Source organism: Meleagris gallopavo, chromosome 2 (assembly GCF_000146605.3).
Source record: "Meleagris gallopavo isolate NT-WF06-2002-E0010 breed Aviagen turkey brand Nicholas breeding stock chromosome 2, Turkey_5.1, whole genome shotgun sequence".
Lineage (NCBI taxonomy): Eukaryota > Metazoa > Chordata > Aves > Galliformes > Phasianidae > Meleagris > Meleagris gallopavo.
The window spans coordinates 53,099,342-53,125,005 of NC_015012.2; the positions used below are offsets into that span (position 1 = coordinate 53,099,342).

General features: G+C 40.8%; 1 protein-coding gene across 1 annotated transcript; it reads left to right on the forward strand.

The window, feature by feature from the left end:
• Positions 1–5,168: 5,168 nt before the first annotated feature.
• Positions 5,169–12,497, forward strand: LOC104909747 (sorting nexin-9-like). Its single transcript, XM_010707285.3, has 5 exons — positions 5,169–5,399; positions 6,728–6,817; positions 7,414–7,528; positions 8,876–8,967; positions 11,657–12,497. The coding sequence occupies exons 2-5, from the start codon at positions 6,752–6,754 to the stop codon at positions 11,702–11,704; spliced, it is 321 nt and encodes a 106-aa protein (XP_010705587.1). The 5' UTR covers positions 5,169–5,399; positions 6,728–6,751; the 3' UTR covers positions 11,705–12,497.
• Positions 12,498–25,664: the final 13,167 nt, after the last annotated feature.

The window sequence follows — 25,664 nt, forward strand, 5'->3', positions numbered from 1 at the left end:
TTTTGGTGGCCTATATTTCTGTTATATCAGAGGAAAGGGGAGGAAATGCAACTTTGAAAATATTTCTGCAGAACTGTTGTGTGCAACAACAGCTCCACACAAGGATGAAAAACTTAAAAACTTACTACATGATTTTTGTATGCCATTAACTGAGATGGGGAGTTGGCTGCTGTAGCCTTTCCCATCCTTTATCCTTTCTTCTTCAAAGGCCTTGAAAAAGAGTTTGTCATGCTGGGTATGAAAGTTGTAGGAGAGGAATTGAGGGAATCAAGTGCAATTTATTTTTGCAGACTTTTCAAGTTCTCTTTAGTCTGTAAAGTCAAACTTAAAATTCTACTGTATTGTGCTGAATTCGTTATCTGGGAAATGTTTCCTCGTATCCCAAAGAGAGCTAATGAGATATATTCTCTCTGGAATTCTCAGGTTAACTACAATTCTTTTTCTTATATTTTATAGCAAAATTGCTCTGTTCTAAAACCTTAAAGGTTGATGCATAGACACTTCCTGAAGTCTTTCTATTTTAGGACTTTTAATTAACCATTAACTATTTGGGCTATAACCTGTTCCTCAATTTGTATTCTTAACACTTTTTTTCCCCATAAAGCATGTATTAAAATGCAGTCCATTTTGAAACTCAGGATCTCCGATGCTGGAAGTACTGGAATACTTCTTGTTTGTTCTCATCTTTGTCCTGTACTTGGACAGGATGCTTGCTTGTTCAGAATTAGAGTGTAGCATCTTACTGAAAATGTTACTTTTGTATATGAAAACCAAGCAGAGAATTTGTGTAGCTATGTGCACTCAGCATGAGTTAGAAGACAGTAAATCCTATCCAGATATAATCTGCTACAAGAATTCTTGTGAAAGGATTGAAATTTGTTTGAACTATAATGTGCAATCTTTACTGGGGTAAAAGAAAAGGAATAATGGCTGTAAGTAAGGATGCAAACTTGTAGATCAGCCTTTCAATTTGGGTGGTATGAAAAAAAGTAGACCCCGTGATTCTTGAGAACAAATCAAGGATGTTGCTGTTTGCCCAGCTGCACCGGGTTGCATCCTGGTGTTTTGCTGAGGAAGAATACCCTTTTCACTGATAGTCTCTGTTCCTAATCCATGTATTTTGCTTTTTTAATAGCTGGTACACCAGTGTTTGCTTGTTTTTTCACAGAAGTAAGAACATACGGGACTTCTCTTTTTAATTTCAATTTTCAGGAAAAGACAACGGATGCAGTACACGTGTTGTTTTTTATGTCTTTACTGCTGCCTTCAGTCTGCCATGCCTGCTCTTTGCACTCTTTGCATACAGTTTCATTTGATGGCTACTTCAGTTAGAGATCTGTGGATTGACTAGACTCTCTGTGCAAGAGATAAAAGCTCCTGAATTTAAACTGATAGAATGCAGCTTATATAATCTCAGTATTTAAAGACAGCACTGAACCTATTCTTTCAAACAAAGAAGTATTAGCTAGACTGAGTATGGGGTATGATTTTTCTGGACTTTCAATAAAGAAGATTGGTTCCTTTGACCATACTGAAAAGGATTCAGTTCAGTTTCTGTTGGTAGCTTGATCACTTCATCTTCTTCATCCTGACTCATACCCAACTTCCCTGTGCTTGTTTACTTCTGATGATAAATTCTGGAAGTTTAATTGTGTAGACCACTGAAGATGGCAGTTTTGTTACATGAGCATTTCCAGCTACTGGTAGCTGACTTCTAGCAACGTATCTGGTATGTCAGTTCATTTGCAGTTTGTATGGGACAAATCTGTTGTCCTTAACTCTTTCTTCAGTGCTGCCTGCTTGCTCTACAGAGCCTTACATTGAATGTCCACTTCCTTCTCTCCTAACTTCAGTCTAAAATGTTTAAGATAGCACCAGTCAAGATACCTGTGTTAAGCTGATTCACTCAAGTTGTTTTTCTTATGCTGCAAAATGAGCCTTATCAATTCATTCCCACCACAGGGCATACAAAGAATTTGGCTCCAGTATTTGCAGAGGCGTGGGTACTTTTAAAACTATTAATGATACACTGAAAGGTTTTCCTGTAACTTGGCCATGGGCCTCTGTACTGTCCAATCCATTTTAGGAACAAGTGCTTTGAAAGTATGATTTTAGTCCAGAAATATATGTTGGAAAGTTCCAGAATATGTCTGCAAGTGTCTTGCAGCCTGGCACTGAGTTGCCCGTCTTAATGCATTGTGTGATGATCTGCATTTAATGCAGCCTTAAATACTACAGCTTCTCTTATATGGTGTCAAATGCTATGGTATGCCATTCCACTGTAGTGAAATTTCTTAATCCTACATCACCCCTCAAGAATTTTCTTAGGTAAGTTGCATGTAAGCTTCACGGTTGTACCAGTTAGCCGCAGGCATATCTTGCCTTCCAGGCTGCTTGAGTGCTGAACGTGGCAAGTCTCAGAAGTACTTTGCACCAAGAAAAGTCTTGCTACATGTTGTTTCTTAGTACATCAATCTTGATCTTTTTCCTACTCCTGGATTCTCTTAAAACGTACTTTGAGGGGGAAAAAAATTACTTCTTGACAAAAATTAATCACACCTTATGGAATATTTGTTCCCTCAACATGGCCAGTGTATTCCCTCAGATGTGATTGCTGTTGGCATCTACCAACCAGCTAAACTCTTGAGAGGTGCTCTGTTGAACGTTTCCATAAGACTCCTCACGCTTTTACATCTTCCTTCGCATCCCTGTAACAGCACGCAGGCAAGCCTGTGAAGCAGTGAAAATATCAGTTTCTCCTCATGACTGTGTTAAAATATCTGTAGAATACTACTGGACTTCTTAATTGGTCTTTCTACATGCATCTTTAATCAAAACTTTGAAGGCCTTTCCATTTCTCTTGGGAATATGGGTAATGAACACTACTTTAGTTTTGTTGTAGATGCCAGCAGCACATGGGCCTCCTTTTTCTCCTTTCATTAAAGAGCATCCTGTCTATATCCTTGAACTGGGACCCGGTTCAGCCTTCATGGCTCAAGTTGAGCTACCCACTCCCAGCTTAGCATCTTGCACAGCTCTTGAGAAGCTGAGAATGTTAAAAAAGTGGACTTGTCCAAGTAAAAAGACTCTTACCGAAACCCACGCTTACAGCAATTAATGGGAGCAATGTGCTGGTGGAATTTGAGTTGCTCTGATGTGTGAGCATGTGAATTGCATGCAGTAACTTCAGAAAGGTAGCTTGGTTTGGGGACTGACTGATGGAGCACGACCTGACTCTGCTGATGTGTATTTTAACTTGAAGGGTGCAGCAAGTGACAGGTGAAATCTGACTCTTTAAGACTGCCATAGCATGGCCTGAGAAAGAGATTGCAGAAGACAAGAATGCAATGTGAGGAGCTGCAGATATTATTCTGCCTCTCATGTAACTGTCTATTATTGTGATCCGTTCTCTGGAACAACTCTTACCTGTATCATTAAGGGTACACTTCCATAGCAGAGTGAATGCCTGTTAATCCTGTTCCTGCTAGAAGCAGCAGACTCTGAGCTCCACTGCCCCCACTGAAAAAGCATGTGTTTGGAGGGCTTATTTGCATCTCCAGTATATGGAAGTCCCTTGGGTGAGTTCAGAAGCAGGGAGGTTTTCTTTTTACTTGAATACATGTACTCTTTTTCCTTTTTTATACTCAGATAGGAAAGGTCATTTTCTTTTTATGGAATTACAAAATGAACAGCAATACCTAGACCAACCTGGCTTCTGAACTGAATAAAAATCACACGATGTTTTGTCCTAGAAATCTAGCAGTTGCCTAAGCAACAGTTAAGTTAAACTCAAGGTTACTTTTCAACAGACCTATGCAATTCCAAAATAGTGAAATCACTTTCCTCCCTGAGGAACTGATCTCTCTGATTATTTTTTTTTTTATAGTTTAATAGGAAGAGGATAACTTTTGAATTACATACCTTTTTGGTGTCTCAATGGTATTATTGTTGTTTTATCATAACGAGCTTAAATAGGAGAAAAACAACTGTTTCTTTAGCCATGTTTGTATTGCTGGGCTTACTAGTGCTTAAGATAATGAGCCTTCTGTCAAAGCTTTTGCCATCATAAAACTAGTCTAATGGAATGTAAGAATTGACTGATAGACCTTAAGCAACATTTAGTCTTTACTCTGTTTCCTTTAGGACATGCTGAAATGAAAGAGTGCTGTAGGACATAAAATAATTTGTTAAAGATCTATAGAAGAAACTATTTTAATGTTCGAATCAATCACTAATGAAATCGACATTTGGTAATTTTCAGTTAAGTCATTGATAAATATTCTATAGAATAAAAACAGAATGTTCTTTAAAGGCTGTTAACTTCTGCCCAGTATCAAGGTGTGTCTGAAAGGATAACATTTTCATAAGCTAATATTTGGTAACTGCAAATTAAACTTTCCACCTTCTCTATCTTGATTCGCTCTCCATACTGTTGACTGAGTGCGTTGGACAAGGTAACAAGAACAAAAAAAAAAAAACAAGTGAAAAACAGTGTTTTGGGAAGGTAAAGTGGCATGAAAAAACAAGAGTGTAAGGCTTGTTTCTATCTTTGTCTCACATAGTCATGTCCTGCTAGTAATACAGTGTTATTAGTGCCTGTGGTGTTGCCTAGCTTAGGATTTGTGGTGATGTTAGTATTTTTCCATGTAGCTTCTGCAGCCTTTTATTTGTTTCATGTGATGATGAAAGTTGGAAGCTTATTCTCAAAAGCAGAGATTCTTACTGTGCTTGAAAATATGATAGAAGAGCTCCCTAAAAGCTGAGAAAGCTTGTTGGCAATGAGAAAATGTTAGTAGGGCCTCTTTTTCCCCTTCATGCCTTTTAATAATTACAATCTAGGACTGCTGGAAATCTTAAGGGTAGCATCACTGTTCCATAGGGCATTATGGAGAAAGTGCTGCTTGTCAGGTATGAAAATAATTTGTTAAAAAAAAACAGAACTTCAGATCTCTCTTGAACACTGTTGGTTTATCTCCTAGTGTCACCCTCCTTGTTCTCCCTTCCTTCCTTCTTACTTTAGTAGGCTTCCTGATGCTCCCTGTGGGGGAATACCTGTATTTCTAAATAACATATAATTTTGAAGCGTGGAAATGAATGGTGCTGATATGATAGAACAGTGTATGGTCCCTTCAGTATTCATTTTGTACAAGATCTTAATAGTTTTCCTTCTTTAATGGTATAAAACCAATATTTTTCCAACCTTTCTATTATTTTGGGTTATGAAATGATGAGTAGGCTTGTGTAATTATAAAAGACTGTATTTCAGAAACTTGTCTCGAGTCAAGATGTGACTGTAATTTAAACACTGGTGTTCACTTTTAGGGGAATCTGATCTCAATGAAGCAATAACAGAAGCAGGAAAAACCTATGAAGAAATCGCCAGTCTTGTAGCAGATCAGGTAGAAGCATTGTGACACACATTGCTCACACTGACATAGCATGTACAAATACATTACCTATGTGGATCTGACTATTCTTTCTCTTTTTCTCTTACTAAAATGTAACAAATGCTAATGATGCAGACCACTTAAGTGAAACTGCTATTAATACTTTTAAATGCACCCTCACCAGGCTGAGAGGGCTGGGGCTAGTCAGCCTGGAGAAGGCACTGTGGAGAAAAGAGTGGCCTTTTGGTATCTAAAGGGCAGTTGTAAGAAAGAAAGGGACAGACTGTTTAGTAAGCTCTCTTGTGATAGGACAAGAGAAAGTGGTTTCAAACTAAAAGAGGGGAAATTTAGATGGGAAATAAGGAAAAAGTTTTTTTTATAATAAGGGTCATGAGGCACTGGAAAAGGATACCCAGAAAGGTGGCGGATGCCCCATCCCTGGAGATACTCGAGGTCAGGCTGGACTAGGCTCTGAGTAACCTGATGTAGCTGTAGGTGTCCCTGTTCACTGCAGGAGAATTGGACTAGATAGCCTTTAAAGGTACTTTCCAACTCCAATGATTCTATGATTCTGTGTCAGTTTGGGAAGGAAGCAATAAGAAGGTATTTCTCTTGGAACAGAAAGCCATTTTGGCTTCTAAAATGCTAAAATGATTATTTTACCTTAACATGTATTTGTTTCTTGATGTCAGTGAACTTTGTTCATTACACAATGGAATGAGATTTAATCAAGGATAGGATTCAATCTTACCCTGTGTACCCCAGATGTCTACAAGATCCAAATCTTCCTACTTTTCATTATGTCTTGCTGTGCAATTGCCTGCTACAGTAACAATCTAGTTTAAATAAATCCAGATTTTATATTGGTGTTTAAGCTATAAATCAGTGTTTGCAGAGTGTTTAAGATTTCCAAAATATAGAGCCTAATTTGAAGGTTGAATCTGGAAGCTCTTACACAGCCTCACAAGCAAGCAACTAAGGAGGTGCACCTGTGTAGGTACACATATATGCAATGGGGTTGTTGCTTGAAACTGCAGTTGCTAGGACTAGAAAATCCTGTGAGAATTTGGGGGAAAGCACCTCACTTGATAGGCCAGTGTTAAGGAGAACAAAGAACTGAGGCTTTTGCTTATTGGTGCTCAAAGAGCTTATATTTTAATAAAGACATGTTTAAATTTGGAAAAAATTGCAATTTTTTTCCAACAATTAAGCTTTTCACTTACTTTTCTCTAGTCTTCCCTTTCTTCCCCAACCCATTTATTGGCATTGTTATTTCTTTACTGTGTCTGTGATATTAATGTCTCAGGTAGTTTTAATAATACATACGCTTTATTTATTAGCCAAAGAAAGATCTGCACTTCCTGATGGAAACAAATCATGAATATAAGGGATTTCTTGGTTGCTTCCCTGACATCATAGGAGCTCATAAGGTATGTGAGGGACCTTTACTCGTAAGAGTTGGGCAGTGGGAAGACCTGCATGGGGAAGAACAAATGTTATTCCAACAGCATAAACAGGGTTTTTTGAATATTGTTCGGCATGAAAAGGAAAGTGCAGTCTAAATCCACTGTTAAGGAGGAGGCATTTCTTTTTACTGTTCTTGCTTGTGACTTGAGGGTTTTCTTGAATCATGTTATATTGCAGTGAATTGTAGTCTCTTGGAAAACAGTGTTTGTTTTCTGAATATTGTATAACATGTGGATAATGTTCTACAGTGGTACATTTGGTAGTTGGAAGCTTTTGGTGTCTCCTGTGTCACTCAGCTCAATTTTGGAACCTGATCTTTTTGTCTCCTGTCTATGTATCTTTGCTTATTACTGCCTTTACCAAACTCAATTTCTTGCTTACCACATTCCTGCCTGTGTTTTAAGTCACGTCTTGCAAGCAGTGAAGCAAAATAACAAACCTATCAGTCATTCTGTGTATATAGTGTGCAAAATTAAAATGTGGCTAGTGGAATTTTAGATGACTGTGAAGACCTTTAAGTTGGCTACTTGTTTAATCTTTCTTCATTTGGTTTTTACAGGGAGCGATAGAAAGAGTGAAGGAAAGTGACAAATTAGTTGCAACCAGTAAAATAACACCACAGGACAAACAGAATATGGTGAAACGTGTGAGCACAATGGCTTATGCACTACAAGGTAAAACAAATTTGGAGCTAAATGGCAATATTGTAGAGCTGAAGGATTTTTAAGAAAAAAACCTTGGCAAAGAATCTTTGTTTTACCAGGAATTGTTGTTACCTATTTGTTTTCCTAGAATTACAGCTGCTTTCCTGCCTCCCTTTTTTGTTTTTCTTCTTTTGTTTGCTTTTAATTGCATTTCCAAAATGTGTATTTTCTGCAGTAGCAGTATGACATTTGAAATAAGAGCATCCCAGAGTACTAATTCTTTCATTTTGAAATGACAGCGAGTCTCAAAATAAAGCAAAGCCATGGGCCTTGGTGCAGGAAGCAGATGAGAACATGCATGTGTTTTTCTGACTCAGAGTTTAATCAGACATGATCCAGCTGAGTGTCATATTCTTGTAGATAAGACTTAATTTCCTGGATGTTCTTCAAACTTTTTAGGTTAGAGATGTTGGAAATAGGAGATGTAATACACTGCACCTTAAAAAAAAAAAAGGGAATTGAGGAGTCAGAGTTCAGACCTGCAGGTTATATCCTGGTACTGCCTTCAATGTGGTTACTCATTGCTGAGTGTTTTAGCTTCTTTTAGGTAACTTGAAGCTAAGAGTACTTAGTATTTTACAGAGAGAAGGCAGTGCAGCACACAGAGCCATTAAAAGAACAAAAATCTCCCCCCTTCCTTTTCCCACCATTTACTTCCTGGATGCAGTGCTGCAAAAGTATTGTACTGTTCAAGTGGTAATCGTGGGAAAAGACCTCGAGGATGGCTGTTGCAGTCTCAAATGTTTTTTCTTCCTCTATTGATATCTCAAAATACATTTCACTTATTTCAGCTATAAGCTGTCATCTGACAAAAGATGCAGAAAGTGGTGAAAAGAATGGCTTCAGTAGTGCAGTTTCTCAGATTCCTTCTGAAACAGTCAAGAATGGGTCAAACTACTGGCTGTATCTTTGTTTTATCTAAATGTTTACAGCTGTGCCTTAACTTATTTATACCCTTGGAAGTCTGAATTCCCAAGCCAAATATGTTTGAAAAACTTCCCAAGAGGACAATTAACTTCACTAAGACAAAATCCTGTTTGTTTTCTTTATCAAATCTTTGTACATCTGAATATTGTAACAATATTGGCTTTAAGCATTGGTGCTTCAGCAGTGAGCATTTGATACCCTACCAATTCTATGTATGGTTCCATCATAACTTCAGTACTGCAGGATAAAGACTGTGGGCACGTGAATAGTAAATATAGTGGCAGAGCTGGACACTGAGCTTGTTGCACAGTAACTAACCTGAAGTAAGGGAAACCTTTCCTAACTATGAACACTTCTCTTAAATGATTTGCCTCCTGGATCTAATTGCAGCTGAGATGAATCACTTCCACAGTAACCGGATTTATGACTACAACAGTGTCATTCGTCTTTATTTGGAGCAGCAGGCACAGTTTTATGAAACGGTAAGATGCAGGATTTCAGTGCCATTTTCCTGGCACATACTGTACTGAACTTTTATGAGAAATACTCACTGTATTTAGTCATCTTTCTGTATGAACCTCTCCCAGTACAATATTTGGAAAAGAATTGTAAAAGGGAGGGGGGCGAAGCCGCCGTGAAAGAAGAACGAGTGACATATTTCCTTACAGATGTGTGTGTGGCTGTGTGATATTAGGCCTAAAATACAGTGGTGAAAGCACTTTATTGGTGCTAGTTGATAGCTTGGTTTTTCTAGTTGTCGTTAGTTTCATTTGGTTTTCTCAATGCCAGTACTGAGGTTACAAAGAACTTGTTTTAGATTTGTGCATGCAGATATTACCAAACTGTCCTGAAGAATGCTGTAAAGAAGACCTCCTGCAACAAATTCAACAACAACAACAAATAAATAAATAAATAAAGCTATTAGAATGAAACTTTTGTCCTAAAGTGTGGAAGGACAAAGGGAAGCTTCTCTGATTTACAGACTGATGTGCAGGCATGTGGGGTGGCAATTCAGTGATTTGGTGACTTTTTTAATATGCCCTCCTTTAACATTGTTCTTATGCATGTTACTCTTTCTATTTAATGAAATGCAACTTGAGAACAATTTTTCTCATATGTTGGTAAAATGTCTGACTATACTAGAAACTGGCTAGACTTAAAGGAGTAATTAGTAACTGGTTGCCCTTCATGTAGCAAAAAGTGGCACTTCAGTGGATATCTTCAGTTGCTGAAAATACCAGATCCCCTATCAGGTCACCTTGCTCAGTTCTTCTGGCTCGTCTGATGCAGCCAGGCGCATATATTTCTCTTAAATTCCTTCTATCTTTTGTCCCAGTTCTTAACCTCTTCTGGTTGCAGCTTGACAGTCTCCTTGTACTGAACTTCCTCTTTCACTCAGCACAGGGACCAGATCTATGTTCACATGTACAGTGCTGGCTGTCATGGGAGCTGTGGAAAGAGCCCAGGAACTCTGTTGTGATGTGTAGCCCTGTTGCAGGAGTGAAATAGATTTCATGAAAAGTTTGGCTTTCTTCTCGTAGTCCCCCTGAATTATGGATATCAGAACATCATTGATACATTGGTAACTAGACTTTCTGAGTAGCTATGGCTCCACTATATTTAAGGCTTGTGGCATAACCAAGCTTGTGTAATCTCTCATGGAAGGAAAAGACACCTCTCCAGAAAGCAGTATTGCTTCTTTCCTCCAGCCAACTGCAAGTCAGATCCATAGCAAGCAGAAGGGTGACAGTAATGGAGCAAAGCAGCCCCCCTTCTCTCCTTGTCTCCTTAGAAATGGCTGACACACCTCTAGCATAACATCAGTCTGCATTCAGATGTCCAGCAGAGAAAACTTTTGGCCAAATAGTTGCACTTCCTGAAAGTCATGCTTGATTCAATGGCTTTTACAGTGCATAGTACATTGCTGGAGAACCTAACAGGCAGGGTGACAGCACTGCCCATGGTACTGACAGGAGAAAGTACAAAACAAGCAAGGCAAGAAGTATACGTGTGAGCACAAGTATCTCTATAACTGAATGCTTTGCAAGTCCTACGTGTACAAACCAACAGAGTTGTGCTTTCTGAGCATCGCAAAATTTGACATTTGAGTGTCAGGAAGGTTTGTTGCTTGTTGTGCTGCTATTTTTTTTTTCCTTTTTTGTCAGGGGTGAGTATGAAAAGTGAGCTTTCTCTGATTTGCTTGTAGCAGGCCAAGCAATTGGCATTCGGTATTGCTTTCAGAATGCATGAAAAAGGATAAGGCTGATTACAACAGAGGGAACTCTTATGTGATTTGAATTTGGGGTGAACCTGTGTGGAGCCAGGCTTTGAACTCAGTGGCCCTTGTGGGTCCCTTCCAACTTGGGATATTCCGTGATTCTATGATTAACAGGATGTGTACTTCCTGTGTCTCAGCATGTAGAAAAAAACAAGCCACAGAGAATTCATGCATGTATGTAATAACCTTTTGTAATAGCTCCTGAAGCATAAGGTGAGCCTGTATTAGACTTAGCAAAAAGTCTAGCTTTGTTATACTGCTGTAACAGACTATCTGAATATTACGATGACATGAAGAAGGATGTAACTTACAAACTCAGTGAGACTTGGAGGAGAAAAAAAACAAAGCAAAATTACTGCTTTGTTTTTTCACATACCTGAGTGCACCTGGGATTTTGAACTTAGAATATTTGCAGTCAAATAAATGAAGTCAGTGATCCTCATTGTGAGGGAGAGTTGGACTGCTGGAGGCTAAGCAGCATGAGGGATTACTGGTGGCTTATATCAAAGCCAGGAACAATTTCCAGCCATTAATAGCCACATTTATTGATTACATATTTCTGCTGACTGCCTTCCAAGGCCAAGGCCGTTCATTACTGCTGTGTAAACAGCACTTTGTTACTGACAGTTCTGACATAGTCTTTTTCAGGAGAAGGCGACAACAGGTCAGAGTCGGGATACATGGATTCCCTTAGATATCGTGTTGTATTTGTGGTGTTAAGAGAGCAGCTGAACAGTGTTGACAGTCTTGTACTTGTTGGGGGGTACTGAGGAAAGACAGCAATTTTTGGAAGATGAGGGAACACTTTGTTTGATTTCTTGCCTGCCTGCGCTGTTGTTTCTGAATAGTGTAAAGTGACTGCCTACTAAGTATGTTCTGTTTCTTTGTTTCAGATTGCACAGAAGCTGAGGCAGGCACTCAGCCGCTTTCCTGTGATGTAGAGAATGAGAAGTAGTCAACAATGAAGAACCACCTTGAAGTGCTTTTCTGATCTGGGGGCAATGCCAATAAAAACTTGTTAGCCTTTGCCAGCCAAAAAACGAATCAGTTATGGGGAAAAAAAAAAAGAATTATATAAAATGTTTACTTTATCTGCCTGAATCCAGAAGATAATGTTCTTTTTTTATCTTGAATGCTCTCCCCTTTGTGTCATTATTTAAGCAAAAACAGCTATATAATGCTGTCGGTTGTAGGGTTCTAAATCATCAAACTGGTATGTTGCCATGGACCTCGTGCACACTTGCATCTATCAGATGCTATTCCAAAAATTCTTTGTCAGCATCAGAATTAAAATTTGTGTAAGTGAGGAAGCAGATGAGCTTGGGAAAATGATTACCTACTCATTATACTCAGTTCTCTAACAATTCAGTAGCCAGAAGGGATTGTATTTGTGACTGTTTCCCTATATGTTCATGATAATCGGCTGAGCAAACACTTGTTCTAAGTTTTGCTTCCCACACGTGGCCATGGCATACTGCTCCCACTGTGACTTCTGGTAAATATAATCCGCTCTTCTTTCTTCTTTTCTTTGTAATTAAACCTTATTCTTGTGGCACAACACCTCAGAGCTTCTGTCAGGCTCTTTCTTTCTCGCTATGCACTGTGTAAAAAGACAAAGTACAAACAAGGAAAGAGCCATTCAGGAAGGTGTGAAAAACAGTTTTCTATGCCAGCATTTTGACACCCGCACAATGTTAGGCCATAGCTGTACCTCTTCGAGAGTTCTAAGCCTTTTTGTAAAGGGGACCCTCGTGTCTTCACAAACTGATATAAGTCCTCCAGTTCTGGCAGAGCTCAGGTCTTCATGTTGCAATATGGTGTGCTGTTGGCTTGGGTTTACTTTCTGTTACCTTCTAATGCAAACTGAAAGGTGACAAAGGTACCTCAGTTATCACACAAATGTACTTTGATCATCGTATCTGAAATTGAAGTTACCTTTCTTAGTACTAAAATCACCTGGGGCCTGGGCTTTTTATAACAGCGCTGTTCTAAGTGGGCATCAACTACAGTAATTCATTTAAATGCCATAAGCAATCCAAAAAGCCAAAGTGCAATTTTTTTTTTTGCAAAAGTATGACTAGAATATAAACATTTTAGCAAACTTTTAAAGCAAAGGCATTTTCCCATAAGCCATTCTAGGAGACGGGTACAGTCTGTTGGTTGAATAGTTGCCTTACTCTATTTTGCATTGGTGTTATTTTTGTGTGCTAGAAGGAAAATCTAGGTCTGCCTGAATAACCTGAAACCAAAACATAAGAGACTTTAGCGTAAGTCCAGATGCTTTTCAGTGTCATGGGTTTTGTTCACGTTTTATAAACCTTGTCTTTTTCTCCTCCCAATTCTAGTTGTTCGCTTCCAAAATTCCATAGCGCAGTGTTGTTTGATACAGCCATTTAAATATGTACAAATTGTAAAGAATGTGTATAAATGTTTTACACCAAATGTAAGAACTGCTTGCATGCAGAAGCAGCTTATATAATAAATTGTTACAATGTGTACAGTACATTCTGAAATCACTTTTTCAAGCCAGCATTTTTTTAGCATTTGTATATTCACTTTTGGTAATGAAATCTCTTTGTAATGAATTCTTCATTTGGGAGGGGGAAGGGGGGTTCTTTTTACCAATCTTTGAATAGCTCCGTATGCACTAAAGTTGAAAGTTCTTTACTTGGAATAGATTGTTTTGGAATCTATATGTAAGCTGTGCATTCCCGGTGCAGGGAAGCTGTGACAGTAGCGACTGTGTCAGAGATGCAACGTTTTGGCAAAAAAGGAAAACTGTTTAAGGACTTCTAGTAGAATGAAGTACAATTGATAATAAATATTTATCTATACCCACAAGACTATTTTTTTTTTTCTTTGAAATCATCACATTGCTTTTCACAGGGTGATGCACTATGAGTCAGATCCTCCTTACGGCTTTTCATTGGCTTTCACACAGCGGCCAGCAGAAGAATGAGGAAGCATCCATGTGCCTTCCATAAAGCAGGCATCTGAACATAATAATAGTGCTCGTTGACTGCAGAACAGCCAAGGCTAAGAGTATGTTGTGAGATTTCATTATTCAGGTCAGCCTGGCTCATGGTTGATGGAACCCTCCTGACTGCAAATAAGTAGGAGAGCACAGTGCTACTGTGTATTCATGGCTCTGCGACAGCATGGTGTTGACCCAGAATAGAAATTAGATTGTCTTTGGTGTTGTTTGTTTGTTTGTTTTGAATTAGATGTGATTAGTGGCATAGGCTGGGTGATTTGGGAGCAGTAGAAAACCTTCACTCTGAAGATGCAGCCAGAAAACAAAATAAATTAGAGTAAGATGTGAGCAGTGCCATCCTGCATTTCATTTGTCATAGCTGAGTAATCAATCCCTAGGGTAGCAAAAGTTTTCTGACTTGGCCTTTACTCTTTGGGTTAGTTTTAATATAGTCCTCCTGATAAAGTAGTGACATTTTTCATTTAGGGCTGAACAAGAAGGTGTATTATTTATTGTTTTCTCTTAGCAGCAGACTTTTGCTTCCCTTAGTTTTCCTCTTACATCTACTCTCCATAGAGACCTGCATTTCTTAATTATTGTCTAATAAACTTAGTTTGCTTTAGCAAGTATTTATCAGTTCAAGGTCACTTGTAATTGACATTACCTTCTGTCACAATCAAATCTCAGTAGATGCACATCTAAAATTGTTACTCTTTATTGGTATCATTGGTGTTCTGAAATCTTTCTCTCCTTCACACTGCCTTGGAAAGAAAAAATCAAATTGATTAACTGTTCTTGTCGGGGGCTCACAAGGCTGAGAACAACAAAGGGAGGTGTCACACTGAGAACGCATCTGCAGTAAACATGGCATTCGGCGTGGGGAAGGAAGAGCACTGCATGTTACCCAAAGTGAAGTGTCCTGGGACTGAAACAGGTGCCTAAGAGTGTCCTTTCTGAGCAGTGTGTTCCTTGACCTAGGAAAGAACAGAGTGATGTGAAAGCAAACACTCGGATCTCCAAAAATGGGATTTGTACATATGTGGTTTCAGTAAATTAACCTGCTCTGAATGGGCATGATTCTACCTACAGCTGTCTGTTGGTGCTGGGGAGGCAGATGGACAGGTGTTCTCACCATTTGCTGTACCAGGTGTCAGAACCCTCCCAGTATCTTGCTGACAGGATCTGAGGGGCAAATGAACTATCACGTGCCACTAATGTATGAGGAGACTGAGAATGGAAGCCAGCTGCTGATTCGGAGGAAGGAATTTGATACTGAAATTCAGCTAAATTCACAACTGCACTTCCCAGCCCCTCCGCAGCCGCCTCCTCCTCCTCCTCCCTCGTGCCTCCCTGCTGCCCTGATGCTTTGCTCCACAGCTTCTGACAGTTTGCAGTGGTAACGTTTCTGACACATGCGAAAAGTACCTATTAAATCACTTGTCATATCATCTACCCACATCCACCTGCAATTACATGATGCCTCAGTGACTAATGAGTTTGGTTACCCACTGACAATGTGAAAATAGTGAGGCAGCCAACTGGAGAATATTCGACAGGGCCTGTGAAGAGCGTGCGCTCATCTTTCTGTGCCAAAGGAGGTGGAAAAGGAGCTGAAAATGGGACCTTCGGAATGTGAGGGGTTAGCTTCTTATTTGTAACCTATGTGAAATGTTGGAAGGCTTGTGGGTCCTAACACATCAGCACTTCTAATGAAGAAGCAAAATATTTAGCAGGCTTTAAGATCTGTGATTACATCCAGACCACTAGGTTAGTCAGGGTACCCAGTGTAGTACACTACAGTCCTTCGTATACAGAGTGGTGGCATCTTCTAGGATGAATTATCTAAGGACAATATTCAGGTAAAAGTAGTTGGCAGATAACATTGCTGTTACATGCAAAACTCAACAGATCACAAATTCTTTGTAACATTTCTAAATCTAAGATGGTTCACTTCTTAATTCTGTTAAATGAAAAGGTTAAGCAAAATGTATCCATTCCTTCTGCTTCCATCTCTGCTCAACGCTTTTTTGGGTGACAGTACCTCCCTGCTCTCCTGTGAGAGCATTGCCTGCAGTGCTTTCTGGACTCACAGGACTCTCTTACATACCTGAAGTAAATTGCACTGCGTTCACTTTGGGAACAGCTCTGAAGTTCTGTCTCCACTCCTGGGGCAGAGGACATGGCTGTTACTGCTTTCTAACCATTCTGTAGGGCTTTCCTCATGGTTTCCTTATCACTTTATTAGCACAACAGTGTCAGGATCCTGAAATATTTACTGGCAATTTTCAAAGTCCCTTTAAGTGTTTATATGAGAGTCTCCCCTCTCCTTTTATATTTTCTTTAGCTGACTATAATTTCCAGTGACATTCTGGAAGCTCAGCCCTTCAGAATCCTGGAACAAGGGAGAGCAACTGTTTATCCACTGTTCATCTATTTATATTATTTTTAATCAGATTCTTTCCAAGCCAGCCCCAAGATCCTGTCAAATGTGGTGCACACAATACGATGAGTCACCACATCAAACCGTTGCCAGAGGGGAAGCGCCTCAGAAGTGAGGGCCATGCAGAGGTGAAGGGCAGTTTTCTGTCTGTTGCTTGGTTCCTGACTAGCATTTCTAAGCTCAGTAGAGATTTTGTTTAAAAATTCAACAGCTGGAAGAGAAGTTTTGCTGTAGTAGTGCAGCAGATGCTAAATACAAAGCCCACGGCTCGCTACTGGAGCAGAGCTGTGGTGTTCAGTGCTGCCCAGCACGGTTCCCAACTGATGTGCTCTGCAGGACTGCACTGCTCAGTGCTCACTGTACTTGCAAAGAGAGATGAGGAAACTCTTCATTTGGCTTCCCTGCTTAAATAGGGGCACTGTCCTGGCCTTTACCAGATTGCACTTAGTAAACTAACAGCAACATCTTCATCCAAGGCCGGCCTTTGGGAAGGAGTAGGAATAGAAAGTTTCTTTCCCAGTATAAGCATTTTTGCCCTTACTTGGCAATAGATGAGAAACTAGTTAGAACTAACACTAGCCTAGCTGCTGCCTATAAGCACTTGGTTGTGCAGGACTCTGGTCTGTTTCCCACTGCTGTGAAGCCAGAGAGCAATATTCATCCTCGGCCCACTTCTGCAGCAGGGAGGACAAGATGGACACGTGTGCCTCTACCGCTTCCCCTGCCAGTGGCAGGGCCGCCTGAGCTGGAGGAGTTGCACAGACACAGATGCTCAAGAGCATGTGGGTTCTGCTCCAGCCAGGTCAGCCTTCCGAGTGGCAGCTGCTGGGCTAGCAGTGAGTCTGGAGTACACTCCTGTCCATGAGGCACACAAAACTCAAATAGCATCACTGCTTTTATCCAGACTACAAACTCTACATCAGCCTTTCCATGTGGAGATCTTGCATGGGTTCTGGCCCTTCCATGAAGCTTGCAATAAATCTCCAGGGCCAGACAAAGTTTATTTCAAATTTTTGGAAGGAGTAAAGAGAGAGTTCAGCTGAACCCCTACCAAAATATGCAGAAAATATCAAGATAGCCACTCCATAAGGAGAGCACATGAAAGCAGTCATTGCACCATCCCTAAAAGCCACAGAAGGCATTTGCAGGGATGGCTGAGGTGGAATTACGCACAAGGACTGCTACTTGATGGAACCAGACAAGAAGCAGCAGGGAACAGAGCAGGAGAAGGGAGGGCTGGTGATCAGTAAGGGTGATGGTAGCGTAAGGAGTGGGAAGTAAAAACAGGATAATGGGCTTAAAATGAGTCTAGCTGCAGCTCCTGCAGCATTCAATCAGTGGAACTGATTAGCCCTAGAGGAGCCTCCTCGCTGCTGTGATGTGTGCCACGAGCACTCCTCAGCCCGGCAGGGATTAACGAGGGCTGCAGACAGTGTAACCCAAGACTCCTGCACTGGGGTGGGGACGGATCATTCCTGGCCAACCTCAGCCTCTCCTCATGGTTTGTGTGTGAACAGCAGACGTGGCACAGGCTAGGAGAACAGGCAATGCCTTTTATAAATGCGATGTGAATCCTTGTTTCATTGAAGCAGAACAGCACACCTAAGTAAACATGTCAAATTGTCAAAAAACAAATAGAGGCAAGACAGTCAAATGAAAGCCAATCAAAGTTCACTTGTAACAAAGTCCAGGGATTTAATTGCTGCATTAGGAATAGCACAGCATACCAAAATGGTTGTTCAAATAATTTTAAACCATGGTATTTCCTCAGTCCTTCTCTTTCTGGCCTGCTCCCCTCACTCAAGCTGTGCACATTCAGCCAGCTGCCCCTCCACAGCCTCACCAACAGAGATACGCCTCTCTCCAGACCTCTTTCCCTTTAAAGGAAAGCAAGTTATGCACTTTGCACTCGCCAAGGAGATGCAGATAAATTACAGCACTGTGAAATAACTCCTTATGCAGTTTGCTCTATTGTACTATTTTAGTTTTTATTTGTTCCACACAGGCAAGACTTCTCCAGTTCCTGGCTGCTGCTGTACTGAACTGCACTAAGTGCTCTGCCTCGAACTGATCGATGCTCACTGTCACTTCAGTTGCCCAGTCCAAGGAAGATCATCACAAAGCTGCCGAAGAGGATCATTTGACATTTATTTCCCAGTACCATTTTTTAGAGCTTTAAAAACAGTATGAATATTTAAGCCTTTCAGACAAATGAATATGATCTCCTTCCTTCACGTAAGCTTGTTACTATGCTCCTCTTTCTCCCTCTGCTTTCTTGTCTGAAACCCCTCTCAGATCTGAAAATGAATGGCTAGGGCTTTCTAAATCACGAGGAGACATAAATACTGCAAAGCATCTCTTCATAACATGAAATAAGAGAAGCAAGCTTTACTTGAACTTAAAATCACCACATATATTGTTCTGGAGAAAACTAAAATGGAAAAGAAAAAAAAAAACAACAAAACATTGACATGGTAATAGAAGAAAAAACTGTTTTGTGCAAGGCAGTTTGGGTTGCTTTGAGAGGGTGGTTGGATCCATGGCAGTTAGTTGGTATCTGTGTATAATCAGTAGTCCATTATCAAAGGCACTGCCCAGAAATTCTGTATGGGAAGGAGTATGCAGCAGCGAATGCTGAACCTTACATCTAAGGAATGCTTCCCATGGGAACATGCACGTGAGAATTGGAGTTCTGGGTTATATTTAAGCTTTGGGAGCAATGAGCCTACTGCCAGTGATGGAAGCTGAAGGCTCCCTTTGTCTGTATCCACAAGGTGGTGGCACTGAGTGCTGGAGAGTTGTTGTGCTCTGTCACGCTACCAGCATGGTGGTACTGCTGATTTCTGCTGCCACACGCTTTGTCTAAAGCAGTTTTACAGACAGGACTATGGGATTTTTCTGAAGAAAAGTACAGAAAAAGTTAAAATGCTGATAATGCAGTCACTGACTTAAGATGAAGAGTCAAAGAACAGCATTCTACTTTTCCTCAAAGCGTTCTCCAAAGTAAGTTATCTGTTTTCTTTTGGAAAGCAGTGATCTCATGCACTCTTGGCACAAACTCATGTTTCTGGAGGTAAGCACTTTGCTTCTAAAAACCCACTGATGTCATTATTTGACTGATTAAAAGTGGCGTCCTCAAATGGACCACTCTCTTCCCTCCTCCAGGCCTTCTTTCTGTCCAATTATTTGACCAAATCTGAAACTTCCACAAAGACAAAATGTATCCAACATTCACTTCACAAAAAGATCTATGGTTTTGCTTTAGCTTTGTGTTATGCATGCAAGAAAAACAGATCTGGAATGTGAGACTACTTTACAGTATTAGACTTACTGTGTTTATAAATGCATTTCTATGAAGACTATGAAGAATACATGCTCATCTAACTAACAAAATCCTGTTAGAAAATGCTACAAATGCAAATAGTGAGCGCTGAAAATAAATGCACTTAAAGTGCCGCATTATCCTTCTGGGTGTTCAAACAACTCCTACTAAATCAAAATTCTTAGAAGATGTTCTCCCTCAAATACCCAGTTGCACTGAGGGCAGACTATAGTTCAATAAGAGTTACATGAATTAACATTAATTAGAATCAGGTATTGAATGCAGAAGCTCCGCCCTCCTCCTCCCACCGCCCTCTCCTCCCACCCCTCATTGTTCTTTTTAATTATTTACACTTTACTTTCACATTCATCTTCTGTATCATAATCAGCTTCTGGTTGTATTCATGTGTTTTCTGCATTGTCTAGCTAGTTATAACACCAACAGGCAATGAAACTCACGAATTATGAACAACCAGGAAATCTCTATTCTTCCTTCTTACCAGCATGGAGTAGGTCCTCAGGATGAATGTGCTGCACCCTTTCTCTTTCAGTGCCCTGTGGCAACAGTAGGTACAACATAGCAGAGAAATGTCACAACAGGCAACCTGAGATTACCTGTTTCTGGAGATTTCTTCACAGTCGGTTCATGCACAAGGGAGAGGCCTCTGTCGCCTTATCAAAACCGCATGCCTTGATACAGGGTAATCACAGAAGTGCTTTCATGCTTCAACAGGAGCATATACGATTTATCCAAAGATTAAAGAAAAGACCTTTTGCCTACTGAAAAAAACCTCCCAGCTTATGTGCCACATCTCTGTCTCTGTAGACATTAAGCATTTTGCTTTGAATCTGAACATTCTATTTTACTAAGTGCTTTGGTTTTCCTGTAAGGAGTTTAAGGAAATTAGGCAAGAAGCAGAGGAAAACTGTGGGTTTCAAGTCTTTTGAACACAAGAGAGGAATACCTATGACTAATCACGAGCCTGTCAGCTGGAAGAAAGCATGAAAATTGTATCTGGTTGTCTGGTCACTCTTACCGCCTAAACAAATGCCTCCTGACTAAGGCTGCTCATCTGCACATACTTTTGGGATGAAGAACTTTAAACTTTAAAACAGCTGTTGTTACTGAAAATAGTATCTTAAGAAAAAGCAATTATCCGTGAAAGTAATGTCTGCCTTTTTAGATAGATGTCTTTGATTTAGCATACATACAGTCAAAGTCAGTGGAAGAGGAGGTGAGAAATTCCACTGACCTCCCAGCAAGACTTCAAACACAATTTTTTCATTAGCAGCACTTGCAAAAGTGCTAGCCCTTCACCAGAGAGCCTCTCAGCTCAAGTTCAGAGCTTGAATTCACAGCCCATTTTTTGCCAACACTGAGCTGCAGCCAGGTAAGCCCTGGCTCAACTCAAGTCCAAAGCCAGTCAGCTTACAGCCCAACTACCATGAGCAGCTGAACCTGCACTGCTCATACAGTGGAACAACTGCTCGATCGGCAGAAAAACTGCATGCATCAGCAGTCTGGGGGCTGACCTGCTGGAAAGGAGCTCTGCAGAGGAGTACCTGGGTTTTTTGGTGGACCACAGGTTGGCCATGAGCCAGCAGTGTGCCCCTGTGGCCAAGAAGGCCAATGGTATCCTCGGGTGCATTCAAAAGGTGTGGTGTAGGTACAGAAAGTAGGTTGAGGGAGATGATCCTCCCCTTCTACTCAGTCCTGGAGAGGCCACATCTGGAGCACTGTGTGCAGTACTGGGAAAGAAAGCAATGCAGCTCCTAAAGTCCAGCAGAGGGATGCAAAGACAATTAGGGGACTGGAGCATCTCCCTTTTGAGGAAAGGCTGGAAGTCCTGGGAGTGCTCAGCTTGGAGGAGACTGAGGGGGAATCTTATGAGTGCTTATAAATGTCTAAAGGACAGGTGTCAAGTGTATGGGGCCAGGTTCTTTTTGGCAGTTCCCAGTGGTGGGGCAAGGGGCACCGGGCATAAAGTGGAATACGGGAAGTTCCATCTGAACATGAGGAGGAACTTCTCTAGAGTGAGAGTGACAAGAGCTCTGGAAAAGACTGCCTAGAGAGCTTGTGGAGTCTCCTTCTCTGGAAATATTCAAAACCCACCTGGACACTTTCCTCTGCAACTTACTGTAGGGAAACTGCTTTAACAGGTGCTTAGACTAGATGATCCCCAGAGGTCCTACAGTTGTCTGATTCACTTGAAAAGTCTCACTTGAGTACAGATGTGTAAGACTACTCATGAAATTAGCTATATGTTTTAATGCCATACTAGCCTGGAAGCTTAAGTCGTCTTCATTAACCCACTGCTCTCTCCCTCTAGTAATAGGTTGAAAGGTAATACTGATACAAAATGTTAGCATTAAGTTAATTTTTCCTGCTTCAAGGATCACAGAATGCAGGAGATGCTGCTTGGGAAAGGCTGTAAGCAAGCAGAAATTTGAAAATGTTGACACTGTCTTAAGTAAAGAAAGTGTCTGCATTACTGCTCTAGTACTTGTGGAAAGGTCAAACATTCTTTGTCAAATTCTAAACAGACAAATAAGCCATGCTGATTTATCGCTTGTGCTCTTTTTAAGAAGATGTTGTTGACTTTGTTGAGATACAGTGACCTAGCTCGAGGTATATCAGCCTGTTTCTGGAACAAAATACCAGATGCCTTTTGCACACAAAGTTCTTTACACGGTCAGAACACAAGTAACCAACCAAAATAGAAACATTTTCTCTCAATTTTGCGGAGAATGTAAGAAGTGACATTAAAAGCCCACAGCTACTTTCATAGCAACACTTGGAGCACTTTAGCCTAAATGTTGCAAATGCTTCTCTATGGCACATTCTGATTTTAACCAAAAATGTGAAAACAATAAAAACTTTTGCATGTTAGCTGCAATAACTAATTGTTCTAAATGTCATCTGCAGGAAAAGCTACTTTGAGGTATTTCCCCTATTTCTTCTTTGATCACAGTGCCCAAAAATTTATTGGAAATGGCAAAAACCAAACTGTTTCAGTGACCTCGAGAACACACACATTTCCTGTGAGGCATTTGTGACTATGTTCAAGTGGCCATAAATCTCCAAGAACTGTCCTCACTAGTAATCTTTGCTATTTAGATTTAGAGCTTTAAAAAGAATCGCCGTTGCATAAGAATGGGCATGCAAATGTTTGTTCCCGCTGTACATCAACAAAGTTTTTTGTATGTAAGTAAGTTCCCCTGTTACAAAGGCAACTCAGCAGCACACAAAAGCCAACATGAACATTCATCCATCCCATACCCCAAAGTCTAGGATCTGAGGTTCACACAGCTCTTCCACACATCCCAGCAGACTGCCGAATAATGCAGATTCTGCTGTACTGTTTGGTAAATGCCCTGCTGCCCTTTCTGATGCATCTCTGGATCAGCACACAGCCCCACCTGCTAAGGACTCCTTCTCATTAAGGAGGTTACCAGGCCACGAGAACCTCATTTCCATAAAGACTTGGGAGGGAGTCATTATAACGCACAGCATGTTTCAGAGGTAAACTCGGGGCTGGGGAGGGATCAAAAATACGAGTGAAACTGAATAATGGCTCTGAAGAAGCTAAAAGTGTTTCAGAAATCACAGCTGTCCATGGCAGCTGAGGCAACAGCTGAATTTCTCCTGACAGCCAAAGAACCAGGCTGAAAAATTTGTAAAAGGTAGAACGGACATTATTATCTGTTTGATGGAGGTGAGTGAACAGGAAATAAACTTTGTCAGCTGGATGTGATCCTGCTACGACAGAGACTCACCTTCTAACTCGGCAGTGTTGCCATTTTGTGTGTACTGCACTGCACATAACTGTGGTCAGCAAACATCAGATCTTTAAGATTCCTCCTCCTGATGGGGAGATATGATGAAAGACTTCCCTCCTTCTCCTGTAAATATAGGAAATGCAAAAAGAGCTGGAAGAACAGGAAATAAAAGTTCATTGAGAAAGGAGAATGAAATAAATTAAAAAAAAAAAAAATTAAATTGCTGAGGAGTTAATGAGGGTGTCTGGCCTGGGTGAAAGCAGCTGCTCTGGAGAAGAGAATGGTTTCACCTGGGAGAATCCTCAGCTGCGGAGTTAATCACTTTCCATGTCAGACACATACAATTGCTCCACAGCAAAAGACAGGTCAACTCCAAAAGTTACCAAAAAGGTGAGCCATTAAATTCAATATTTTCTGATAAAAATTGATTTTTGTGTACTGAATGGTAGTTTGGGTTAAATGAAAAGATTTTATCTACCGTAAAATAAGGCATAAAAAGCCTCTGGATGTCCACTTTGTACATCAGGCAAGGTTCCTACCTGTGAATATCGTTCTGTGTGAGGGAGGATGGTAAATTGCGTGACTTTATTCAGCACTCTGTCATCCTCTGCCAGTTGTTTTCTCAGTCTTATGTTACCTTGTTACTAAGATTACCAAGGAACAGAGCAGCTTTCCCAATGGGAGAGGCTGAGAGAGTTGGATCTGTTCAACTGAAGAACAGAAGACTCAGGGGAATTTCATCAGTGTGTACAAACATCTGAATGGGAGGGTGCAAATGTGAAGACAGGCTCTTTGCAGTGGTGCCCAGAGGCAATGGACACAAACTGAAGCACTGGAGGTACTCTCTGAACAGCAGGCAGCGCTTCTTATGCTTACTTAGACATAAGGAAAAACTTTTTCTCTCAGAAAGTGGTCAGACACTGAAATGGCCTGCCCAGGGAGGTGGTGGAGTTGCCATCCCTGGCAGTGTTCAAGAAGTGTCTGGATGAAGAACTATGAAATATGGTTTAGTAGCTTCTGGGAGCAATGGTAATAGAAAGACAGTTGAACTAGATGATCCTTGGTCCTTTCCAACCTTGTGATTCTATGATTCTGTGCTGTGCGGGTGATGGAGTGCTGGCACAGGCTGCCAGGGGCTGTGGGTCTCCTCTGACACTTTTTTTTTTTTTTTAATTTATAACAGTAAGTTGTATGTTGTAGTTTAACACAGGCAGCAGCTCAGCACCACCCAGCTGCTCACTTAATCACCTTACTCACCTCATGTGGGATAGGGCCAGTGAGAAAGGTGAAAGCATGGGAACTTGTGGGTTGAGATAAAGACTACACAAATGCTGCGCAACAAGGAATTTGTTTGCTGCTTCCCATCAGCAGGCAGGTGTTCAGCCACTCTACCAAGTGAGGTTCAGGTTGGATATCAAGAAAAATTTCTTCTCAGAAAGAGCTGTGAGGCATTGGCATACGCTGCCCAGGGAGGTGGTACAGTCACCATCCCTGGAGGTGTTCAAGAAATGTGTGGATGTGGCACTGAGGGATGTGGTTAATGGGAATGGTAGGGATGGGTCAACAGTTGAACTTGATGGTCTCAGAGGTCTTTTCCAACCTTAATAGCTCTTTGATTCCAGGAGAGCAAGGCTTGGAACGTTTTGTGGTTCCTTGGGAAGACAAATGCCAGCTCTTCTAGCATAGGGCAGTGCTAGAAGCAGAGAAATTCTCAACTCTGCTTTGCAACAACCAAAAACATTGGTGTGTTATCACCATCACCTTCATCAAAATTAGAATTCCTTGTAATTTGCTGTGAAAAAAGCTACTGATAAAAACTGCTCATGAATTACAAGCATGGGCAAAAGAGCAGCATAGCAGCATCCCCCAAGTGCCGGCTTACTGTCGTAATGGAGTTCACAGATGATAACAAGGAACCATTCCTCAGAGGCAAAAGAAACATGTTTAAAAGGCCATCTTTTATTCATTTGTTTTTGATTATTTTAAAACACACAAATGAACAATCCAGGGCAACTACCTACAGCCATGTGACACAGCTGTCCATAGGCAGCTCTGACTGTTTTAGTGGTATTTCCAGCCTTTCACTTCAAGAAAGCACTTTTCTCTATGAAAAGAAGTCACGTGAGAGATGAGAAAGATGTAAGAGCTTCTCAGTGTGCCTTTTGCATAAGACAGCTGTAAGAAAGGCATCTCTTTGCTATTTAGAAGTGAGTATGACTAATTCACATCCTTTCTTACAACCTCCGGACTTCGAGAGGGCTGCGGTCCCATCGCACTCGTTTCATTCGCACTGTGAACTTTGTGTAAAATAGGATTTCTGCTAGAAATAATTCCCAACTGTCTCTGCTTTCTGACGGCGCGGGCAGGACTCGCCCCACCGCCACGG

Excerpts from the sequence above, each read along its gene's own strand:
- LOC104909747 (XM_010707285.3), top strand. The coding sequence starts at position 6,752 with ATGGAAACAAATCATGAATATAAGGGATTTCTTGGTTGCTTCCCTGAC. Across the intron at positions 6,818-7,413 it reads ACATCATAGGAGCTCATAAG|GGAGCGATAGAAAGAGTGAA; the intron begins GTATGTGAGGGA and ends TGGTTTTTACAG. Across the intron at positions 7,529-8,875 it reads AATGGCTTATGCACTACAAG|CTGAGATGAATCACTTCCAC; the intron begins GTAAAACAAATT and ends ATCTAATTGCAG.